General features: G+C 39.9%; 2 protein-coding genes across 2 annotated transcripts in view; one reads left to right on the top strand and one right to left on the bottom strand.

Moving 5' to 3' along the window:
* The window catches only part of KPNA1 (karyopherin subunit alpha 1), a 34,113-nt gene extending 20,139 nt beyond the window's left edge, over positions 1–13,974 (top strand). The window contains exons 11-13 of the mRNA XM_057380891.1: positions 7,495–7,622; positions 8,354–8,532; positions 9,369–13,974. Of these exons, the coding sequence (XP_057236874.1) occupies positions 7,495–7,622; positions 8,354–8,532; positions 9,369–9,556 (495 nt within the window). The 3' untranslated portion in view covers positions 9,557–13,974. The remainder of the gene's footprint in view (positions 1–7,494; positions 7,623–8,353; positions 8,533–9,368) is intronic.
* A 2,490-nt stretch (positions 13,975–16,464) lies between these two features.
* FAM162A (family with sequence similarity 162 member A) lies at positions 16,465–24,585 on the bottom strand. Its single transcript, XM_057380888.1, has 5 exons — positions 24,444–24,585; positions 23,294–23,413; positions 21,013–21,121; positions 17,789–17,897; positions 16,465–16,700 (listed from the first exon to the last, which is right to left on the bottom strand). The coding sequence occupies exons 1-5, from the start codon at positions 24,457–24,459 to the stop codon at positions 16,614–16,616; spliced, it is 441 nt and encodes a 146-aa protein (XP_057236871.1). The 5' UTR covers positions 24,460–24,585; the 3' UTR covers positions 16,465–16,613.
* Between the last annotated feature and the right edge of the window lie 8 nt (positions 24,586–24,593).

Raw genomic sequence — 24,593 nt, forward strand, 5'->3', positions numbered from 1 at the left:
AATAAGTTACCACAGAGCTGCTGTCAGTGTCACTGGTGGGCTGAGCTCCACCTTGGAGCCTGCTGGCATTGGCTCTGTCAGACATGGGGGAAGCTTCTGGCAGCTTCTCACAGAAACCAACCCTGTAGCTCCCCCCACTGCTGCCAAAACATTGCTATGCAATCCCAGTACAAAGAATATTGTCTCATTCCTTCTCTTTTGCAGAAGTGTTGGAAAAACAGATTGTAGTGAATCATAAAATCATGTTTGAGTTGGAAGGGACTTTAATGATATTTAATTTCAGCCCCCATGCCATGGCCAGGGATGCCATTCAATAGATCAGGTTGCCCAGGGCCCCATCCAACTTGTCCCTGAAACCAAGCTATAGCTGATAAATTCAAGTGTTTCCTTCGAGGCAGTTGCATAAGAGTCTAATGTCAAATTTAGTTCTGAGGTTATGTTTTTCAATTCTTTTCTCCCTCATTGGACAGGGAAAATATTTTCAGAGATTGCAGAGGATGCATGAACGTGTGGCTGGAGACACTTTATTCTTTGAGGAATGGCAATAAATGTCAGAAATTGATGTGACTCTTGAAATATTTGAAATATTCATTAGTAACCTGGAACAATGTTTACACAAAAAGTGAACYRAGCCTTTTAATRYATTGGCAAAAGTAGCCAAGGCATAYCTGTTGCCTCTGTGTTCCTTGGAAGGCAGCCTGATTGCTGCTCTTGGAATGATGGGATTATTCATTCTGTATGATCAGAATGAGCACAAACTGGTTAATCCTCATCACCTGTGGGGTGCAGTTACTTCTCTTTTTGCAGAAAACTTGTGCAGGATGATGCAAAGGCTGCATATTTTGCCTGAGGAATAAGTGTATTGTGCCCTTGGAGTAAGTGTATTATACCCTTTGCTGGTGACGCTTGGAATCTTTTGGGTTTATATTCTCCCTTACAAAGAACATTCAGCCTTTATACCTTAAATGAGGGCTTCATCTCAGAAAGCATAGGAAATAAAATTAATACTTTTATGGACAATAATTCAGTCTTTTCTAAGCTACAGGAAATTCCTGAAAATAAGAGCAAATGCTCATCTAGCATTCAGAGATGCTTATGTTAGGAAATGAGTAGGCAAAACCCAAAAACTGGTGRAGGTTGAGAGCTCTGTAGGTCCTTTGTCAGATGTAAAGATGTGACTAAGATGGAAGTGGGACTGTGAGGAAAGAAACTTCTTACAGTGACAYTTGCTCTGGCTTTCTCAGTCAGGGTTTTGTTTTTACCACTGAAGGTCATGTTTTTTGTCAGATACAGAGAATGTTATAGTTACTCAATCTAATCTTGGTAGAGCTCCAAGAATTTTGATTCTGCCTTTATTGTGGTTTGTGTGTTAATCYGTGGATTAGCTGAATTTCTAACAAAAAGTGCTGTGTAAAATCAGCAACTGTACCATGGGTTTTTTCCCACATCAGCAATAGTAATTGCTGTGCAAGTAGCAGTGCAGAGAAGGTAGGTTACTATTGCTTGTACCAAGAGAAAAATGTTTTTGCCTTTGTGTTTCTTGCAGTGAAGAATCTTTTGGCTCTTTGTCCTTTCAGCTACAACCTTAGAAATACAGTATTTTCTCTCTAGAAGGGTGTTCTTTTTCTGGAAAGTTTAAGAGTATTTTCTGAGGAACAGTCCAGCCAAATACATTGTCTTAAGTTTGTGTTTTTTTCTCAAGTCTATTGGAAGGTTGCTTCAGGATGTTCTATCATATAGGAATGTTCCAAACTTAAGAAGAACTTTAGAAAGCCAGATATCTATACAAGTCATTCCCTAAAGGCTTAACAGAAGTGACAATGGAAAGTAGTTTGTTGTTAGAGCATTTTTTCAAAACTTGGGGATCTCTATTTTCATATTCTTGATCCAGTGAAGGTAAAGTTATGAAGAGTCCTAGCAGTAACTTGAATTCTTGTGCAGCAGAAGCTGTTTCAGTGATGTATTCGCTTCTGTAACTTTTTCATGACTGTTCACTGCACCACATTGCTCTGGTTTGAAAAGAAGGAGTAGGTGCCTGTTCTTGTTTGCACAGACTCTTAACTCTGGTATCCACTACTCAGGCAATGTACAGTGAGCCTTTAGYTGGAGAGTCCTATCCCTGGTAATCCTTGGTCTTCTAAACTGTTATCATGTCTTTATTTGAAAACAAGGAGGGATAAAATCTCTCCTTTGTCAAAACAGTATCTGCCTAATTTACCTGAACAAAATCATTAKTCTATGCATGTGTGTGTTTAGCAGTTTATAAATGTTTTGGGGTGTTTTATCACAGATCAGCTGCCTTTCTTTGAGAACAGATTGAAAAGGTGAGCTCAGAAGGTAGGGAGAGGGAGATTAATGCTATGAGCTATTAGTATTGCACCTTCATTTCTAGCAGTAACTCTTAAAAAAAGTGCAAAAAAAGCTGTTTAAGTCTGCATTGGAAAATTGTTGTGATTATGTGGATAGAAGCTCTGTTTCTCAGGAACCTTGTATCAGGAAGAAAACAGTGTCAAACGAATCACCAGAATACATGTGGATTTAAAAGAATCCAGCTTAAAAGCAGCTGCCTTAGGATATGTCRCAGACAGGGTTGGAAGTGTGTTGATGCGTTATGCAAGTCCAGGGAAAAAGAATGTAAGAARCAGCTTCTCAAAAGTGAAAGCTGTATTTTATTTAAGAATCCCTTGGGCTTCATTTAGAGTAATTGATCTGCCTTCATACTCCTAGCACATGGTTTATAGTGAAACACAGCTGCCCTAAGTGCATACCCAATAATCTGTACTGACAGTTATGAAAAAGAGATTAAAAATAGTGCTTTAGATTGTGAGTGGGATATAACTATCTGGTAATGATGAGATAGTGCAAATCGTGCCCATCATGAAGCCTTGATTGTTGAACTTCAGAAGATGGCCCATTAGAGGAAAGTTGGGAAGTAAAGCACAGTGGAGAGTGCTTACAACATGCTTGATTGGAAAGCTCAAAGCCAGTGGTTCTTGGRAGTAAAATTGGCATTTCAGATGTGATTGCAATGATTGCCTTGTGTTGAAAGGAAAGTTTCATCACTGATGTGTAGCAGGTTCCAGAAAAACCCTGGGTTCTTTAGTTTTTAGTCTCAACCTGGAGAATGTTGTGTGAGCTACAAGGTRTGATGAAACCTGACAGCTCCAGAGCTGATGAGTCTGCATTTTTCAGAAAAAGCCTTTGAGATATTACCTCAGACAACTCCTATTTAATGGCAAAATCATTGTAAACATTTGAGCTGAAAAGCATTTAAACAAAAGAATTTCTGAAGTTGAAAAATGCTTCAGTAAAACATTTCTTCAAGGTGGTCTTATGCTAAAAGGAGAATAAAAGTGTAGTCTGTTTTTAATAGCTGTGATGATAAAGGATAATTCCCAACTGGGATGAATATTTGATTTAACTAAGTTCATGGGTGAACCTATTTAATCTGTGAGTTGAGGTGGGTTTTTCTTTCTTTACAATGATTTCGCTTTGGGATTAATTAAAACATTATTTCTTGAGAATCGGTCTTCCTTATAGAAGGGATTCTAAGATGCTAGATGCAGCTCTAAATTAAAGAATTTATTTTSCTTTTCCCATTCCTTCTAAATTGCTTAATAGCTTCTACTAGAGGTCATAAACTGGAGCAGATCTGTTCCATTCTGTGATGCTTACTGCATTTTGAACATGCACAATCTTTAGCCAGAAAGAACAATTTCAGCAGATGATATTTTTTTCATGTCTGCCTGGCATAGTAACCCACATTTTTGCAAGTTCCCAGCTGATCTARCTAGTGGGTTGTTGCTCCAGAGCAGCTGGGATGTTGGAATTCTGTGGAGATTTTGGGTAGTGCTCAAGCTGGAATATGGCAATTGCTTGTGCACACCAAGAAGACATTAAAATATTTTGATGGATCTTATAGGTATTTTCCCTAACTAATATTAACAGACAGAACTATATTTAGTGTTGTTTAAGATTGCATTGGGTTRCACTCCCTCCATCGACCCACTGTAAAGCATAGAAATAAAAAGTTAGAGGGAAGGACTTCTATATYCATCTCCACTGTCACACTGCCTATGATGCTATTTGGCAGCACACTCCAAAGACTTTCACTGCCATTTCTAAAAGATAAACCTATTATTATTAGGTTTGCTCTGCAACACAATCAAGTAAACTCTAACTAGCATTAAGGCAATGTAAATTAACATGCATGCAATATATGAAAATGCATGCTGAACTTTCTTTGGTGGCTCTTACTAAAGCACAGGAGGTACGGTTTTATTTCCCCACCAAAGGTGGAAGTGAAAGCCTTGCAGAGTGTGTTAGCAGCAGCACCTAGGCAAAAGRAAAGTGTGGTGGAATAGAGCAGTCTTTCCCCTCTTTATTTCTGTGCTTTCAGGGTTTGGGGTGGATGTGGATATCCTGAAGCAGTCGTGATTGTCACTAAGTATAGTTTTTGTTTGTTAATTCCCCAGTTTGTATACAGCTTTGCTGTACTTCAGTGGATAGCTTCCCCAGTCAGGGAGAAGGGGAGCTCCAACTTCCTGGGAATCWGAAGGAGAACTGCACAACTGAAGCTTAATCCTGACTGTCGACCCTTCTGAAGGGTATGAAAGGCTATCACATACCTCAGAAAATGTCCTGTGTCTGAACTTCACAACCCGGTGGAAATCTCTGAAGGGTAGTACATCAGACACAGTGTATCGTGTCTGACAGTGAAGACATCAGAGGAATTCCCTCCTTTTGGCAGCATAAGGAACTTGCCACTTCTTTTCTAATACACCTTAAATTTTCACAAGAACATCTGGGAGTCTGAGTATGGCTAGGCATAGTAGCAACAGGATCTGTGCCATTTTTCCTTCTCTAGGGTTTCTGAGCCTTACCAAAGAGTTACATGGGCAAATGTAGAAAATTATACCACCTTGCCTGTCAGTTTTAAAAACTCTGAATGAAATATATTTTTACAAAATGTGGTAAAGTTACAAGCTCAGAGTTGTCAGAGGCTCTTCTCCAAAAGGACCACTGGGGACCATTCCAAAAGTAGTGTTGGGGACATGGAAAAGGAATTACATGATTCACACAGAGCTGTGGTTTACACAGGCATCAAATTACCTAAAATATAAAGTGTGTTTAGTTTATGTCATAGTTTGCATAAGTAATCTCAAAATCTAAACATGCTGTTTGTGCTATTAGAACATATATCCATTATGAGCAAAATATTGCATTGCTGACAAGGTCATGTTAGTTTGCACACTAGTGAAAGTCAAAGATTAATCCCTTTCAGGTTTAACTTTGTGTTTAAAAAAAAAAATCTGTTTTCAGGCTTCTACTTACCTTATKCCACACTGAGGGCAGCAGAGCTAGAATACCTTTAATTCCTTTATTCTGGCTGAAAACCACAGTAGTCAGTGGTGTTRTTATTGCCTTTGGGAGGTTGGTTGGTCTATTTGGTTTTAGTTTTCTTAGGGGTGACCGACCCTAAAAGCAGGAGAGAGCTCAACAACGTGCTGCTCATTATCTGCAGGTTCTTTGTGCCAGCAGTAACAACCTTGTGTAAAGTGGCAGAAGTTTGCTTTGTACAGTTTGGAGTATATAGGCTGAAGTGTCTGTGTCAACAACATGAGGGTTCATTAGAGCTGAGATTGAAGTGCTTCCTCTCTGTCTCYAGGAAGGCAGTGTGTTCTTTGTGCCCATGCCATAGTGTGCAGTTTCAGCTTACAAATATTTGTTATGTTATTTATAAAGCAGTTGTAAATTCAATAAATAAGGTGACTGGAAAAGAAATCAGAGAAACCTCTATGAACTAAAATTTCCAGCCAGAAGCACTCGCCCAAGAGATGTGAGATCTGAATTCAGCTCCTTCTGAAAAGGTTCAACTGCACATTTCTCTAMTAACTCTAAGTGAGTTATTTTACCCACTGAACTAAAGCATCAAAGCACTGAAGCAAAGAGTTCAAAATTGATCGACCCAGAAGAAAAACAGTAACAATCTTTTGTGTTTCTCCCACTTAATTGCCCTCCTGTTGCTAGTTCCCTTTATTCTGGAATTTGCTTRCTATTTTACAAGTTTAAGTTGAAACATTTTAAGGTAACATTTGTTTTTGGCAGTAAGAAGGCTCAAGTGTCAGATAAGGTGTGCTGATTTCGTTTCATGCTATCATGTAACAAGCATACTGTGATTTTAATACTTATTATAGAAGTTGGTTTTAAGAAGACAYTTTCTAAGGAAATAAATCTCCTCTGAAAGGATTTTTTTTGGGGGGGAGAGGCTTTAAGATGTGATAATGTGATGTTTTTGACCTTAGAGTGCTCAGCTGGGATAGAGAGAGTGGTTACATGKTAAAATAGTTAAGAAAAGATTTTTTAAATAGCTGGCTCCTGTTTGTGACCTATCACTTCTGGTTGTCATGTTCAAAAATTCCAGTTAAGGATGCTTTTCCAAATATTCTTGGCAATGTACAAATGCAGTACAACATGGCATGATGGAAATAATAGTTTTCCTTGAGGACCCCAGATTGCTGTATTAGAAGTGTGGATTCTTTGGCATAGGAGACAGTGTTAATGGGACTGTTGATACAATTGATAAACTGTATGGATTTACAAAGCAGAGGCAGTGKGGATGCCCAGACAAACAGGAAGGATAAAAGAAATATCAAATGATTGTTTTMTTTTTACAGGTTAGCCATTCACACTGTGAACTGACTGTAGCTTTTTGCTGTATGTAATCTGTTTTCTTCTAAAGAGCTGTGTGAAAAGGATCTTTTTGGCTTTCTTTGATTTTCCTTTATTAGGTCTGTGATGCTTTATACTTGTAAAGTGATAGATTAAAAATGTGATCCTAAACTCTTGCTTGTTTGAGTGATCCTTATCCAAGTGTTTCAAATCCTTGTCATAGATGTGTAACAAAATTGGGTTTTGTCTTATTGCAAAAGGCTATTTTCAGTAGGAGTTACTAGARACTTAGAGTTGCTGCCCAAATGCTCATTTGACTTGTATCACTTTGCTGAGCTGAGCAGAGAATGCTACAGCCAAACCATCAGGTACTCTGTCTTTTCACCGGTGGTTGCTTGTTTTGAGCAGTTCTTACCTGAACAACTACTCTTGTCTCACCCAGTGCAAATGTATTGTGGTGCACAAGCCTATGAAATTTAGGGGATCTTAATGACTTAATGGTTTACTGACTTAATAGCTGAGTGGTTTACTACCTGGAAAAATAAGGGAAGTAGGACATTCTTTTGCTGTCAGGGTATGATTAAGTAACTCATTAGATAYGGCAGTCACTTCAGTCTGATTGTGTTTTGAATTAATTTAGAATAAGCAGAGACCACAGCAATAACTAAGGTTTTGAGTGTAAAACTGAAAACTGATTTCTAATGTTTGATAAAGTGACATTCCATTGTTCTACTGTGTTGTRCTGAGCATGAACTTTAACTCAGGACAAAGAAGTTATTTCTGATTTTTATTATGACCATGCCATGTCATTTATTTTTGCAGACAGTCATAGATGCCCATATCTTCCCAGCTCTTATAAATATTTTGCAAACAGCTGAGTTTCGGACAAGGAAGGAAGCTGCTTGGGCAATCACMAATGCAACATCGGGAGGCTCTGCTGAACAGATCAAGTATGAAATWGTTTAAAATTTCAATGCAATTAACTGAGTTAGTGTTTGTGCAAGAAAACAAGCTATCAGCCTAGAAATTAGATAAACTTTCAGTATGCTTTCAGTGTTGTACCCAGAGAGACCATGTCCTTGTTATAATGAGCCTTTTTTTTATTTTATTCAGGGAGAAATCACSTAAATATTTCAGCTCTAATACTTATTTAAATAATTGAACCATTTCTGTTACATGGAAAAAACTAAATGCAATTTTTAAACTTAACTTTTTAGTGGTGTAGAGTGTATCAGAGTGCATTAACAGTCTGGACAGGAATAGCTCAGCCCCTCAGACAATGGCATCACAGACATTTTTTTTCCTCTTTAACTGACACCAGTACCTTATGCTTATATACAGTTTTGTGTAAAATTTTAAAATGACTTTATAAGCATGGTAAATTAATATAATTGCTCTCACTAGAAAATATTTGTAAGTTACTGTTACAGAAATATAATGGTACAAAAATATTATTATTTCATAGCTATATAGAGAAAGCAAGAGAAAATAAAGTAATTGTCATTGTTTCAGCAGAATTGACTAGATCAGAATAGATGTCTGTAATTTCTCTAATTTTTCCACGCAAGTTGAAATTTTATCTCATTGTTCTGATTCTTAGACCTTCATGCTAAGTGCTTAAATGGCTACACCAATTATAATTTTGCAGACAATTTACTGGGTTCCATGTGATATTTTTCAGGTATTTAGTAGAATTGGGATGCATCAAACCACTCTGCGACCTCCTTACAGTAATGGACTCAAAGATTGTKCAAGTAGCACTGAATGGGCTGGAGAACATCCTGAGGCTTGGGGAGCAGGAATCCAAACGCAGCGGCACCGGCATCAACCCTTACTGTGCTCTGATTGAAGAAGCATATGGTATGAGCAAAAYTCCTGGGGAAATCAGGGGAGACAGCAATGGTCACTGCAAATAATCTGCTCTTTGGGAAGGCTCCAGTGTGCTCTGTCCTTCTACATTGTGTATAGATTGCAGACAGTATGTGCAGATCTTCTTGATTTATACAGAGTAAAAGGTGTTAACAAGAAAACCGCTACAATTCCTAACAGTAGAGATTTGCTACTGCAGCTAACACTTGTATTTCATTACAGAACCATCCCTTGCTTTATTATTTTTCTTTGTATCAGACTACAGGGTTTGAGTTTACCCATTTGCTGAATGCCTGCCCAAAATCTGGTTGCCTGGTTTAACTGCATTGCATCCATGCAAATTATACAGGTTAGGAAATGGAGTCTTCATCCTGGGAAGTTTGGAATACTTGTCCCAAGACATCAGATCTAATCTGGTGTTGGTTAGTACTGCCAGGTTGGACTAGATCATTACAGAACTCGAATATTTCAACTTAGAGTTAGGTGATTCTGTACTCACGGTYGTCATAAAGAACACTGAACATACTTTCAGGAAACATTATCCTAAAAGTTTCTTCAGGAAGAGTCTGAGTTTGAGGCCTTGTTCTTTACCCGTTCAAGCTTGTTGATTTAGTTTTTGTTGGAAAGGGTAGAGGCAGGCAGCAAGTATGAAACACTTAACACAGTTATAGGGATCTCTATAGTTCAAACTGGCTTTCCTTGGTTGTGGAGAGTACRTGTTGGGTACAGGTCTCTTTTTGAAGGTGGGAGAGAATCATGGAACAGACTGAAAATTATTGTGGTCATCTCCTTTCACTGAGGTGTAACTGTTATGTACTGCTTTGCAGGCCTGGACAAGATTGAATTCCTGCAGAGCCAYGAGAATCAAGAGATTTATCAGAAGGCCTTTGATCTGATTGAGCACTACTTTGGAACAGAGGAYGAAGACAGCAGCATTGCCCCACAAGTGGATCTCAACCAGCAACAGTACATCTTCCAGCAGTGTGAGGCTCCCATGGAAGGCTTCCAGCTTTGAGGTGCCCCTGTGCTGTGTGCTCCTCTACCTAGCCAATCCTGTTGTCAAGCCACAAGCCACCCGTGGAGTGATTCTCTCAATGTTTTCCATAACCCTGTTTGCGCTCATTCGCTTGCCTTGTGCACATGCTCTTACATACGTCTGGAAAACTTTTGGCTCTCTGTGGCAGGATGCCCCCTCCTTGGCAAGGGGTTGCCAGAATCACCCTTCTCCTCTAGATTCTGAATCTCTCCACTGTCATCTTTGTGGAGTTGAGGCACCTTTCTACACTTTGAGATATTCCCTGTTCCTATTACAGGAAAGTAATCCCTCCTCCACTTGGCCCCCCACTCCTGGCATCCAAGAAAAGGCTGCCTTTGTCTTRTATTTGCTGCAGAGTGTGCCTGCAGTCCAGGGAGACATTCAGCCTGTCTGAGAACGTAGCTGAATCCATCCCCCATGTTCTCCCCTGGATGCCTCTTCGGATGGCTGCGAGAGATGAGTTAAACCTTCACATGCAATGTATGGACCTTGCTGGGTGTGCCAGCCGGGGTTATTGGCATGGAAACGTTACAAACAATGGAGTAAGTTCTCTACCCCTGCAACAACAGGCTGCAATGGACATGTTTTGTGGTTTTTAGGAATACTGAACACATCTGGCCCCATCCCGTCTCAACACTGACCTCCCAAGTTGGATTGCAGACCACTGTGGAGATTTGTATTCCTTCCCAGTTTTTCCTCTCCATCCACAAAAAAAAACTGTGAATAGGTCACTCTTAACACCTCCCCAGAAATGACTTCCCGAAACAGCTTCTAGAATGGAGAAACTGCCCTCACTTCTGCTTGCCAGCACAGTATGATCCAGCTGGGCCTTCCTTAAAAATCAAGCCCTTTATGGCTCCATGCTCCAGAGTCTGGTCCTTGATATTCTAGTTATGGCTGAAAAGTTCCTGTCTGCCTCTTTACATTTTTACACAGCGTGACTTGAACAGATTTGTCTTCTGAAAAGTTAACTTCTGACTACAGAAATCTTAATTTGTAAAACTTAGCACAAGGAGCATTAGGTCTCCTTTTCATTTTCACGAGACAAGAGCTTCCTCTCCAGCTCACCTGCCGGGGTCCTGCTCAAGGCCCCGATTTAACAACTAAAAGACACTACATTCACAGGATAGTACTATACATCTGGATCCACCTGGCCCTCTCATTTCACTTTTCCCTTTTGCTGTTGATGAGACTTGAGGTGAATTAGCATGGAAGGCATGGTTCCTCCAGGTGACATCTGTAAGGCATCGCTGACTGCATGGCAGCTGCCRGACGCAGCTGGACACTGCCCTTCTGCTAGCAGCATGTTCTTGGCTCTGCAACCTGCTTGGATCACAGACCTCTGATGCAAAGGCCAGCCACTCCTCACTGAGTTCAGCTGACATTGACACCAAACTCTTCACMCAACTGGGGAGATGCCACGTCCTTSCAAGTGGCGGTTCCATTTTTGASAATGCGATGATTCCCTAGGCCGTCCGCTCCCTTCTGCATCGGGCTATGTTCTTTCAAGCCATTTTGGATGCTTGGAACACATATTTGTCCAGTGTAAACATTTCAAAATCGCCACTGGCAACTGCAGCATCATGTACCTGTGGTAAATATTTCTGGCAGAACTCTTCAAGATCCTCATAACTCCTCTCAGTGATAAGCCACTGCAAAAGCAAAACCAGCCCATTGGATACAGAGTTATAAAAATACATAAGTCACTTGTCATACTGCTGAAAGAAGCTAGGCAAAGGCCTGAACATCAGCTCTGTGTGACCATTATTTAAATAAAGTCTTCTGTCTCTGCTTCAGGATGGAGACTCTCACCTGTGTGGCCACTGCAGAAGCCACCTGCTGCCTCCCTAGCTAAGCCAGTTGGCCTCCACTTTCCCTCTCCCAGTTATTTTCTCTAGTGCTGCTTTGTGCTGAAGGAACATTTAGTTTACTGCACTTGATCTGTAAATGGACTTAAATTCTTTGTAATTTTAGGGGGTTAAATTTGGTGGTTAATTTAAAAAAGCAAAAAAAACCCCTCAATGTTGCCTTTACATCACATATAAATAACTGTGTTTCTCTTTTCTTGAAGGGTGATAGAAGCACTGATTAGTAGCAAAATCTTGTTTTAGCTTTTGGATTTTTTTGTGCTGAATTTTTTTACGTGTAAATTTCCAATAACATGTCATTTCTATAAGATTTGTTTAAAACCATGTACCTCTTATTGGATGGTATAAAAATGCTACATATTTTGTAAACAAATCTGAGCAAAGTGTGTGTGCATATATTCTGTATATTCATATATGTATATTCTGTGTATATATACACTAGCGTGTATATATACATATATACACACACACATATATATACACACATGCATAAAGTGTGTGTATATATATACATACTATATATCTATATATATAAGTGTTTTCTCTTCCAGGCTAGTGAAAACAATGTGGTGCATTGGCGTTTCCCTCTCCTGCCCCCCAAGAAAGTAATGACAATTGCCTCTAAATGAGTGAATTAAAAAAGAGTCCATTTAAGCTGACTGGTGTGCCTTCCTGTGTAAGGAGCCTGGCCAGTATTTGTTACTTTTGCCGTGGATATGTGAATTCAGAGCAGTTAAGTAAATCTTTAAACTTGGTATGTTTGTTTGAAGTGACAGGCCTGGTTGATGCAGGTAATATTGTTGTCATAAATACTTAGACTGTRTAAGGCATTTGACTGGTACTGCATAATATTTTGAGTGAAAACCACACCAATACAAGCATCAACATGGCACACATTAAATAGATTAAAATGTGGCTAACTCATAGGTCTCAATGTAATTTTAAATGGTGCTTAATTGAGTGTATTTCCATCAGGATCTTCCAGCAACCAGTTCTTGGAGTTGCTTTACTTAGCCTTAGTAATAGGTTGAAAAGAAACAAAATCTACTTCTAACAAAGGCTGCAATTAAATGGGTACAAAAGGGAGATCAGATTTGTGAKTTATGAAAGGAAAAGCTCACTGATACAGACTGATGAGAATTACTTGGTAAGCCAAGGGCAAGKAAACTATTTGCATTTTAAAAGAGCCAAACATGTAGTGTAACATTACCCATCTACTAAATAACAGGCCACAGACTGTTTTGGAGGAAAAGTGCCACTGAAAGCATGAGGATCATTATACTTCATTGCTTGAACACCACTTCCTAACCCAATTCTGTGTAGCTGTGTTCCCTGCTGGAAACATTGAAACCAGTGTTCTCTGCTCTTTGCAAGGATGTGCTCAGAGAGGGACCCTCTCAGAGAACGCCTCTAGCTGCCCCTTCTGTGAAGGATCTGTTGTTCATTTGTGTCTAAATAGGAGGCAGCATGCTCTCCTGAGGGTAGATGAGGGTGCTCTTGCATTCTTGGGTTCTTCTCTTGGCTCTGTCAGGCACCATGTAATGGTAGGAAAGTGATCCCTTATTTTCTTCAAAATTTGAATTACATGCATTTGTTTCTGTCTGCTTGTGGAGATCCCTTCTAAGCACTTTCCAAAAGCTCCAAAGGCTGGTAAAGAGAATTTATTGAACTCTTTATAGGTAATAAGGTGGAAGCATTGCACTGAGGTTTTAACAATGTCTGTTTTAAACTGGGTCTTAGAGAAAGGAAGATGYAGGAGTGCCTGGAATTGCTGTCTAGCAGTCCAGCACACAGATCTTTATTGCCATTTAAGTTGTAGTTTTGTTGGGGGAGCAAACAGGAACCATCATTCTTTCTATTGGTGAAAATCCCAGTGGAACATTGTAGGCCAGGTCTGTATCTTGGATTCAGGAGGATACAAAGGATGTTGGAACAGGTTATTGAAAGCTCAGGAACTACACCATCACTTGAGGCTTCTGGGAAGATACCACACAATCATTTGAGGCAACTGCTACCTAGAGACTTCAGCCTATCCTTAAACTCCTGTGTTTGTTCCTTGATGCCAACCAAATACAGGTGACACCCTTTGCCTGACGTTAAGGGAGGAACACAATGACCCTGGACCTACGTATTCTTGGGCCTGCATATGTTTATTCTTTTGGTACTGTCAGCACCAAGACTTTTGAAGAAATAGATTCCACCACGTGGTTCTACATGTGAGAGTGCTCCTGGCAATACACTTCTCTGCTTCTGTGGGGACTTCCAGAACAGCTGTCTTAACCTCTCTGCAGTTTGATGTCTRTGCCAGCTAAAAGTAAATCCCCATCTCTTCCAGTATGATTTTGTTTCTGGATATTGGCTCAACACGCCATTGGTACTCTCCCATGCCAGTTTTAGTCACAAAGGTCTTTCTTTAGTTCCTGAGTCTTAGAAAAGTAAGCAAGACCTCTTAGTGTACTGCAATGACTGTGCCCATAGGGCTTCTGTGTGTTCTGGGGCAGTGCTGAAGTTGTCAGCTGATGGTCCCATTAGGAAGTTTCAGTTGTTTCTGGACAACGGTATAGCACACGGTGTCAGATTGACAAATTGGACTGTTCTGGATAAATGTAAATGGTGTTACAGACCAAACCAAAGGGGAGAAAGAAAATGAGATAGCAATTAAGGGCTTAGTGTSTTCCTCCTCATGGTGCACAGTTAAAAGGCTTTGGGCTGAAGCTCTCAGTGATCTGAGGGGTGTTAAATTCTCCTGTCAGCTGGACTGGGTGCTTCAGACAGAAAAGTGCTGGGTTTGTAACCAGTCTCTGTTTAGAAGTGCTTTCTTGGAAGCCATCACAGCAGAAAAGAAGTGATTTCATTACCTCTCTCAGAAAGATTTGCATCATTTAGTACCCAGCTACTTGCAAAGAAGATAATGCAGTGGTTGGGAGCGAGCTGGAGACCACACAAAGCTCAGTCTTGGGCTTTTCTTTGAGACTTGAGCCTGTGCAGAAGCTGAGGAAGACACAGAGTTGGGCAGTGATGTGCTGTGTTTATGGCAGATACAGAAATGGTGGAGATGCCAGGGTGACAGAAGGATAGTGGAGCTTTTGTCTAACCACTGGACCAGACTTCAGTTTTTGAGTAAATGGCATACAACTTACAGAAATTTAAGTAAAATGAAAAACTGGTGACTGTTGCTGCTCTAAAGTGTAAYTTTCTAACTGGCATTTTGCACATTTTTATTGGAAGTACTTTACCAGCTGTGTGAGTCCAAATAATTCTATTTCCAAAACTAGAATAATGACCTGCCAGTTGTGTTCACAGAGTGCACTCAGGTGTGTATTGAAAGGGTGATATTTTTGAGATGCAGAGCTTTAAGCTTTGCCATCATCAAGCATAAGACACAAGTTTTTCTTTGTAGACATCTGAAATGCTGTCTGAAATGCATGTTCTCTTTTTTGATGTCATTTAGTACATACATGACCACAGGCATGTCATCTGGGAAGATTGTTTTTTTTTTGGTTCCCACCTTCATGTGTGCCTCCTGCTGTGGCAAAGACCCAGAAGTGGAGAACCTGTTCACATACCTGCAGTGAAATGAAACCTGGTTTGCTTTCAGTGCTAATTAGGTGGACAAATCCATGGAATCCTACTCTGCTTCGCTGACAGTGTACTTGGGGTAACTTCCATCCAGAGAATCTGATGACAGGTCATTGTATCTCCTGAAGGTTGTAACTTCTGTGATGGAATTGCCTGCACAGCTTGTCTGATGGGTTACATCTCATTGTGGTACCCAGAAATACAATTCATTGATGGACTACAGCAGCCAGTGAAGATTTACCCTGCATTTATAAAGGGCTTTTTATTTCTTCAGCAATACTGCTAGTTTTTAGGAATACAACAAAAAAAAAAAATCTCCCTCCCACTTTTGAGAAAGTTCACAAAGTAATTCTGTCAATGTGATAAGTCTCTTCTGGGAGTCCCCAGGCCAGTCAGCAGGGCAGTAATGTAGTTTGGAACAGTTCTGACACTTCTAATCTACATTTACTTACAAATGAACTGAAAGGAGGAAGGAAAATACTATCCCTGGTTGCTGCAGGCTGTTCAACATGAACAGTGTGTGATGCTCAATGCCACAAACAGGACTCTGGAGGCAGGTGATCTCTAGGTGGGCCTAGTATCATGAAAGCACAGGTAACAATTTAAAAGGGCAAAATAAGTATAAATCTAAATGAGATTTGAAAAGAGCTTAGTGGCAGAGAGCAGGAATGGCTCATTGACTTTCTTGTACTAATGTGCCTCTAAATAGTAAATCTGACAGTAACAAGTTGAAGCTGTTGCTCAGGATTCCTCAAAATGTTCATCTCTGTTCCCTTAGCTGGGMTGGTCTCTCATATCACACTCAGCTCTGGTGGGACAACTCTTCTGGTGTCAGTTGGAATGTTGTGGTTCCTTGAAATGCTATTTCCCTCTTCATCTCCCTCCTTGTTTTACTGAAGGCATGCAGTTCTTACAGGAAGTTATCCTTTACTTAATGCAGCCAAGAATAATAGGAGCTAGAACAGGGAAGCAGCCTTTCTAATAACTTCAGATCATTTTGCTGATGTTAATGCAGGTCAGGCATTAACTTTTGGCTCAAGGCCTCCCTTAAATTGTTCTGTCTTGTATAAATGGGAACATATGGATTATTTGAACTAGCCARTACCAATACAGAATAAATAGAGTTCTCTTGCTGAAATAGTAAATAATGACTGCCTAGTGAAGGTACTTTGTTTGTACAAGCATGGATGTACAAGTGGAAACCGAATGGACTGTCCCTCTGTGTTACAGTTTCCTTCTTGTAAGTGGTAAGTAAGAACTTGATGCAGGGGATTGGTGCCAAGAATGCAGGTYCAAGTCCTGCAGTAATTTAAGACATTTAGTCTGGTATGCAGCATGTGGGAAAAAACTGTATTGCTTATCCAGTTTGCTCATGTGTTCCTGTCCCACAAGCCATGAAGAAAAGAGTTTGGAAGAAAGGGGCAGTTATTAGGAAAAGAAACTAGGTATTTCTGGTTTTATTTATTACAGGACAACCTATTCATTCTTTCTTAAACTTCAGTGTACAGAACCAACATACAGGAAAGATGGGACTTTGTCCTCCTCTCAGTGCTTTTCYTCCCCAGTTCCTGATCTCTTCATTTCTTCCTCTAGGGTTTAGCAGATGCACTTTCTGCTTTCAGCTGGGCTTTCTTCTCCAGGTTAATGTTTGTTAGAGATTCATGTCTTTTCATAGCCTGCAATGTAGTAAGATCATCAGTTATCACCTGAAGGACACCACAGCATTGAAACTTGAATCAGTAACTTAAAAAATACCTGGCCTATCCTTACCAAGGCACAGTCCTGTCAGCTTTAATGCCAGGAAGCCAAGAAGGTTAAAATAAAATATTGAGACATTATTTTGGCTGAAAAGAATTACTTCCCTGGGAATAAATTTAACCTTTTGTCAAGGCACTAGCAGATACATTCTGTGCTTCTGGTTGGTATTTAATACTGATCTGACTTTCACAAGACAGAGGAACAAATCAAAAGTTAAACATAATCATAGACTCAAATAAACATRATCATATTTTGAGTGTGAAGGGACCCCACGTGGATCATCAACTCCATCTCTGCAGTGAATGGTCCATAGGGGTATCAAACGTGCAGCCTTGGCATTATTAGCACCATTCTCTGGCCAACAGCTCATCTCAGGAAACCAGTAATTCCAGCTGCTTTGAAAACAAGGATTCCAAAGTAGCTGTCCTCTCTTCCTGGTGTTTGCACCCATACTACTGTAGTACCAACAAAAATGCTCTGGGAATCAGAGTTTGATCTCTGCTTTAAAGCCAGGGAAAGAATCCTTCCACTGTTTCAGTTCAAAATGCTGCATCCTTTCTTTTTAAAGACATTTTTTAAAAATTGATTTTTTTTTTTTTGACAAATGATGACAGAAATGTCAGCTGACACTCCGTAGCTCACAGGGGGTTATGACTGTCACTACTTTKAAGGTTTCTCTAGAACACTTAGTAATCCATAGAAACAAGACCTGAACATTGTCATCAGAAGAAACCCATCAGAAGAACAAGTAAGGTTCTTCTGCCATGCAGATGCTTTAAGCTCAGGGGTTTTTGTTTGGTTTTGTTTAAAGGAAGCATCAACAGTCACATCATCCTTTTCTGATGGGAATTGGTCAATTAGGGTCACTTCTGGGGAGCCAGGAGGACTTGTTAAAATTTTGTTCAAAAACCCCAAAAGAACCAAACCCCCAAAGCAAGACARTACTAAAACTGAGACATTTATAGGAAGATTTCTTTGCCCTCATCAGGCACAATTCTGTGCTTACCTGYTTCCCTCTGACCACCATGACAATGCACCCCACGATGGTCAAGGCAATCATGGCATAGCTGCACTTCACACGCAGTGTGGTCTTGGCTGCTCTCACTGTTTCAAGCCTCAAGAAAGAATAAAAGAACAGATTCTTTATYAGAGACCCAAATAATTAACTCTGCTATTTATTTTATTTCTCCTAGCATGCTGTCTAGGTAGTTGTGTATAATCTAACAGTACTTGGCTCTTTTCACAAAGAAGTTTTACAAAGTTCTTTCACAAAGAACAGGAAGTGCTGATCTTTAGGTACCTTGGGAGATATTTGGTCACAAAGGCATTCCTCTCAAAGCTGGAAACCAACCCAGCTTTTTACATTTTGGGTACTTAACTGTTAAAATACTGCCTTTGCAGACCACTTGGCTGCAATGCAAAGGAGGAAGGCTGTGGTATTTAAGTATGTATGTTCATTGTGGAAAGAACAGGAAACAAAAGAGGGATGGTTTTACTAATAGAGTATTTTTCTTGCTGTTAACTCCCTCTGTGCTCACATTCCAATATCTGCTCAGTCAGGGAGAACTCCATCCACATTATAATTGTGGTGTATTTAACACTGCAAAATGTGCATTTTTCCTGCAAGAACAAATATGGTAAAAACCAAAAGAGAGTGTTTTAACAGCTGAGTTTCTTAGGCAGAGGAAAGCCCTATCACAGCTTTGCAGTTTCTTCTGCCTGAACTTCAAAATGGTTTTGTTTATGATGCTGTTTTATTTTCCAGCAAGATGGCTTTGTCTGCTCCAGGACTTGACAGTGCTATTCATGACACACAGGCTGCTGAATGCAACACTGCTCAGAAATTCTGAAYAGGACTTGGTGAAAGACCAGTGGTTCCTGCTCCTGCTGGAATAAATAGTCTGAAAGGGATCTGTTTTCCTAAGAAACTAAGGAGGTCTGGAGCATTGGAAGCTTTCCAACATTAGCTTTGGACAGAGGAACTCTTTAAATTGATTGWTTTTTAATTCCAGGGGGCTTACCTAGCCACACTTGTAGCTATATTACCCTTTTGGGAAACCTGTTGCCTACTCTGCTATTATCTTTTAAAAACCAGAAGTCTTCCACCAGAAGAGTAGCAGTTATTAACATCTTCCAGCTGTATATGTGAAGAGTAAAAACAAAAGACTGTTTATTTTGAGTTCAACTCTGAAGATCATTTTACCCACATGACATCTTGGTTACAGCAAGTTTTCTGTTAGAACAATGMAAGAAGGGCCAGTGAAGCATTAATGCTTTTTAGAAGTGCTTTCCAAAATAACCAAAGACCTACACCCTGTATTATTTAACTCCTTGCAGGATTTAGAGCTGATGACTCCCTTCTCAAGGAGGTCTGATATTCTCACTGATTATATTTGGCACATGATAAATTCCAGAAGACTAAAAAAGCACCAACATTGTGTGACACAAAGAATAATGCATCAAACTAGGTCAATTATACCCCAAAACTAACATGGAGAATGGATTTAATGGAACTGGAAAAATATTACTGTACACAAACACGAGTGAATATGGAATATTTTACCACATTTTGACCCTTATATTTGGAAGGAAAAAAAAAGAAACTTAAGGATCCATGATAGTTCAGTGTGGTAAATCACATAGGACCTGAGAGCTGAGAAGTTTTGTTSTTGTTTTTGTCAGAGTACTGATTTGAGTACAAGGTTTCTGATCATAGGGAACAAACACATCCATCTGCAATGAAATTAATGGTTAATTTTAGCATCCAGGTTGTTTTTGCTAATAATCTGCATTGAAAGCCTTGAGTGCAGGCTGCAATTAAGCTGAAATGCAAAGCAGTAGGATTAAAAAAAGTTTGCTAGTTAATTTTGGAAATATCTTAGATGTGTTAAGAATTTACAAGCGCAAAAGGTAGATATCTGAACACAACTTGCATTTTCAATCAATTCAGTGGCTCAGTTTAACATTTGTTTCATAAATAGGTTGCTTCACCACATTTTACAAGATTGAGTTATATCACAAGCCCTTACAACTCACAATCTCAGATCAATTAATCTCAGAACAGGAAAAAAGTTTTTTGTGCTTTTATAGTTCTCAATTGTCTTCTCAGATTTGGCTGAATTATTTGTCTGAATAAAAAGTTCCCTATGCACTTGCAAAAGCAGTCAGCTTTTATCAGAAGTTGGTTTGTCCTTTCAATAAACTACTGAAATCAATCACTCTGCTAACTCTGTTTTCTTAAAAACACTCAGAACAAGTGTTTGGTATGCAAAAATATATGAAGTGATAATGAGTTGTAATCATTTACTCCTGTATGTATTTCAAATGTAATTTTAGGAAAAATTATTCAATGCAAAATTGAAGGATTCCACTTTAACAACATTTATTCATTGTGATAGATTTAAATATGGGCAGATTTTCAATTCCCATGCAGTGCATCCAAACAAACAGAAAATATTTAGAGGGCAGCTACATCATTTTCTTACTCAAGTAGTGTTTAGTGTACTTTTTAAATTTAAATAAATATATGTATTTAAAAGCATTATGAGGATGTTTCAAGAGCTAACTGTACTACCACTAGGAATGTTTTTAAAGTAATAATTGTCTATTTATAATTATCTATTTTTGGTAAGTTTGGTCTTTATTTTCCATATGCAAACAAAAACATCCAGTTTTATTTTCTATTTTTCACACTGGACAGAGCTTTGACATTGGGACTCAGCAGCAACAGGGCAATTTTGATATATATAGTTAGGGAGCCTTTACACTGTTAGTTTAAATTCCAACAGAAAAGGAAGTTGGCTCCTGCCCTTTAGGTAATACAAAGTATTATTTTATATGAGTTTCAGTTACTTTATAGCTGTAAGTGAAAGTTTCCCACAGCAGGAGACTCACATATAATGAAAAACACTAGAAAAAGTTCACAATAATGTTTGAAAAAAGCTTTCTGATTGTGAGAGAAGAGTAAAAATGAACTGATCTGTCATGTTTTTCTAATTGAACAACTGATAAAACACTGATCATCCTGTTGTAAAAAAAAACAAAAAAAATCAAGAGGGATACATTATCTCAGCACAAAAGAATTGCTCAGGTCATTTCATCTACAAGGATCATACACCAAACACAGCAGGGTAAGATTTTTCAGTGTGCAAACCAATTTCTTTTTCAAAAAGTTATTCTGGAGTTGCACTCAAGTAATTTATTTCTGCATAGACAAAGTCTGACACTTACGAGACAGTCTCTGGTATATCCTCTGGCCTTTTGAAATGRCCTGCCCACAGCAAAAACTTTCTCTCCCACTCTGTAGGTTTGTATCCAGGCACCCCCGAAGCAAATCGACCTAAAAAAAACCCAAAAAAATGCACAAATAAAAACAAAACACCACCAAAAACAACAGTCTGGATGGCACAGCCATAACAAAACCTCATTAGGGTGAGCAGTGCAGAACTCTAAATGTGATTTGGTTAGAGAATGGAAAGTGTATCACAGATTAACAAATGTGTAAATATGGATTAAAGTGAAGCCATGTAATGAAAGCCAAATCCTTCCCAAACCCTCTGTATCTGTAGGTCTAAATAAGCAGAAGCTGCTCCAGCATCTAAGCTTCCCAAAGTGCTGGTTTTTTATTTCATTTAAAAAAGGTAAAAAGAAAAAAAATATCAAATGGAACAGCTATAGAAAAACCAATATAATATCTCAGGATGTTAAGTTTTCCAGGCAGTGTAACATTTCTTATCTGAAGGTATAAACAAACAGATGAGTGACCATAAGCAAAGATTAGACAYGTAATTTTCAGCTCAGTCTTTCAAAGGCCATATGCAAAATACTCATAATGTAACAGGGAAAGGTTTTCATACATAATGTTAACAGGGAAAGGTTTTAATGGTATGTTTTCAATAACATACCATTAAAATCTAGCAAACCAAGTGCAACAATAGCTTATTCCTTTAAACAAAGGGAAGGCATCCTGTATGGATGTGGATTAATGAATTATTTAGGAAGTGGAGTGGATACACAGTTTGCTGACAATGCCAGGTTATTCAAAAATATAAAGAGAGCTGAGTCCAAAATGTTGTGGGGYTTCAGAACCCAGAGTCAGTGAATTGGCCAGGAACTCCCTTGTATATAAACAGGAAGCAATTGCAGTTCACACACCAGTGACAGCCTTTAACCTCACTGTTATTAATCATTAGCAAAGCCTGAGCAGCRARTCCTCGGGGTTTCAYAGTGGTTTTGGCAAAATGTTCAGTRCCAGAAAGGAAAGCAGCATAACCAGCAATCATCAGGATCACAGACAAACACAACAGCATTATTGTGCCATTGTATAAAATGTCACTGCAGCGTTTGGAAAAGCATGGGAAATCCTGAGCCTCATCTCAGAACAGGCACAGAGAGCAGTGGTAAGGACAGCCACAGGAATGGATGGTCACTGTGTAAGAAACTGTCACACACTGAGAGCCTTTGGCCTGGAAAARCACTGAATGAAGCTCTCCTCAGCCCAACAGAGCATTGGAAAAAGGAGTGTGAGTTATAATSAGGTCCTGTTTTGGAAGGGGTACTGAATAAARGAAAATCAGMTTTTAAAAAAGTGCACATCGGGTTMAAAAACAAACACCAGACTGTGCTCGTTCTCTCACAGCATGGTTCAGCTGAGGAATTTCATAAAAACACACCCAGCTTCAAGAAACTGGGCAAATTTGTGGGGGRAAAAAAAAATCCAGTGAGGACCATGAAACACAAAGATGTCACCCTCTTCCTGTTCTCTACCTTAGGTTCTTTCTGTAGGTCACCATTCCCACTGATCTTCACAAAAACACAAGGGAYCTCCTTTACTGGCCCTACTGGAGACATCACACTTTAAACAGACATTGTCTTGTCCAGTACAGCTGATTTATGTTTTTAACACAGAATCATGCCAAATGCTTCACATCTGTGTGCCCCTTTTATCCTGCACAGGTGGGCCATAAGGAACCTGTGACAGAGGGAGTTTAATAACTCCCATATATAGTGAAAAAATGTTACAYGGCCTGAGCTTTCCCTGACCAGCTCCACCCTTAAACATGAACCCAGGCAATAACTGAGACTCTTTCCTGCAGGGCATGTTCAATTTTTGGAACAGCTGGAGCTGGCTGCACTCTGAAAAGCTGCAAAAGTCTTTTAGCTCACACATTCCTRAAGGTGAATAGTTTACAGTGGGGCTGAACAGCAGTTCCAGAGCACAGCTGAAGAGCTTTGCTGTAGGARTGTGTGCCAGATAAAGTCCTGGTGATCTGCTACAGACTGAAAGCTGTGTGATTGTCACAAGCAGCAGTTTTGACCCCATGCTTTGGCAGAAAACAAGATTTTACTAAATGTAAAGCTCCATTTTTCAGTCCAGAGATCAGAACTCACTCTCACAAAACCATGGATATAAGCATCTGTGTCACTCAAATTGCTGTTCAGATGGTTGCAGCATGGATATGCAAGTATTTTGTGGCATGAAACACAGCATGATCTTATCAAAGACTCTTACTCTTTGGCTGAAAATCTTCTGGGCGTTTAATGCTCAGCCTTCTGCTTATCTTCGGGTCCACTCCCTCAGTCATCCTCAGAATCGAGGGAATATTTCTTCCCAGCAGTTTAACTGCCCTATCTGGAAGAGAAAATAGAGGAAGAAAAGAGGCCAAGTTTATCTCAGAGCAGTAGAAAGTGAGAATAATAGCTTTTCAAAGGAAAAATTCAGGGCTTTTTTAACACAAGAGGAAAAAAAAGAAAGAAAACCAATAGATAGATATGTAACATTAAGCAATAGGTACCAGATTTCGTTGTAATAGCCTACCAAATAAATTAAAACTTTTCTATAAGCTATGCCTTGAGCTTGCTTATGTAGAAAAATAACGCAATTAATTTCATTTAGGAAAAAAAGGAAGAGAACATCCTACAGGAATTTTTTACAACACATTATACAGCACAGTTTCCAGGAATGCATCTACACGTACGCTTCAGATAGATGTGGGATGGTGCTGTTTCAAGGACTGCACACCAACATTCTACCAATCTTGCCACATCCCAAAAGCATTGACAGAGTCATGAGAAATGCCAAAAAAGCAGAATTTTGCAGCACTGAGAGTTAACTACTTTGTAGTGCCTTAGAAAAGGCCAGGGCACCTTTAAAGGCGCTTCTAATGCATTAATTAATATAATGACAAAATTCTGGGAAGAAAAAAACAMACCCAAACGAACACACTAACTCCAAAAGGCAAAAAGAGCACTTAAAAATATAAAACCGTTATTTATTTCCTTTATGCTGTCTGAAAGTGTCKCTCCTAAGGGCAACCACTGCCTTTTACTTTCGACGCATAATACACTCCCGATCTAAAAAAACCCAGTAATTTGTATTTACAGACAACCGCCCCCAAGGAAATCGGGCCCTTTTCGATCTCTTCAGAGAAAATGAGGCACAGTTTGTTTTTATCGCCATTCCGTCAGACAGGGCCCGGCTTCACCCGGGGCCGCCCCGCTCCGCGCTCTGTGCCCGGGCCCGGCCCCTCGGGGTCCCGGGAGGAGTCGAACGGGGGCGAACCCGCCCGGCCCGGTGCTCTGTCTGTCTGTCTGTCTGTCTGTCTGTGTATCTATCTATCTGTCTGTCTATCACTCATTCCCTCGGTCTGTCCCTCACTCACCGGCGCGGCCCCACATGGCGCTGTCCGGGCGCTGCTCCGGCCCCTCAATGTCACCGCCGGGCCCCGCCCCGGGCCCGCGATTGGAGGCAGCGGCTCCGCGGGGCTGTGGGGCCGCCGGGCCGGGACCGCCTCCGCTGGGGGCGGCGGAGC

The sequence above is a fragment of the Malurus melanocephalus genome, unplaced genomic scaffold (genome assembly GCF_030028575.1).
Source record: "Malurus melanocephalus ecotype Western Australia unplaced genomic scaffold, MMel_1.1 scaffold_476, whole genome shotgun sequence".
Taxonomy (NCBI): Eukaryota; Metazoa; Chordata; class Aves; order Passeriformes; family Maluridae; genus Malurus; species Malurus melanocephalus.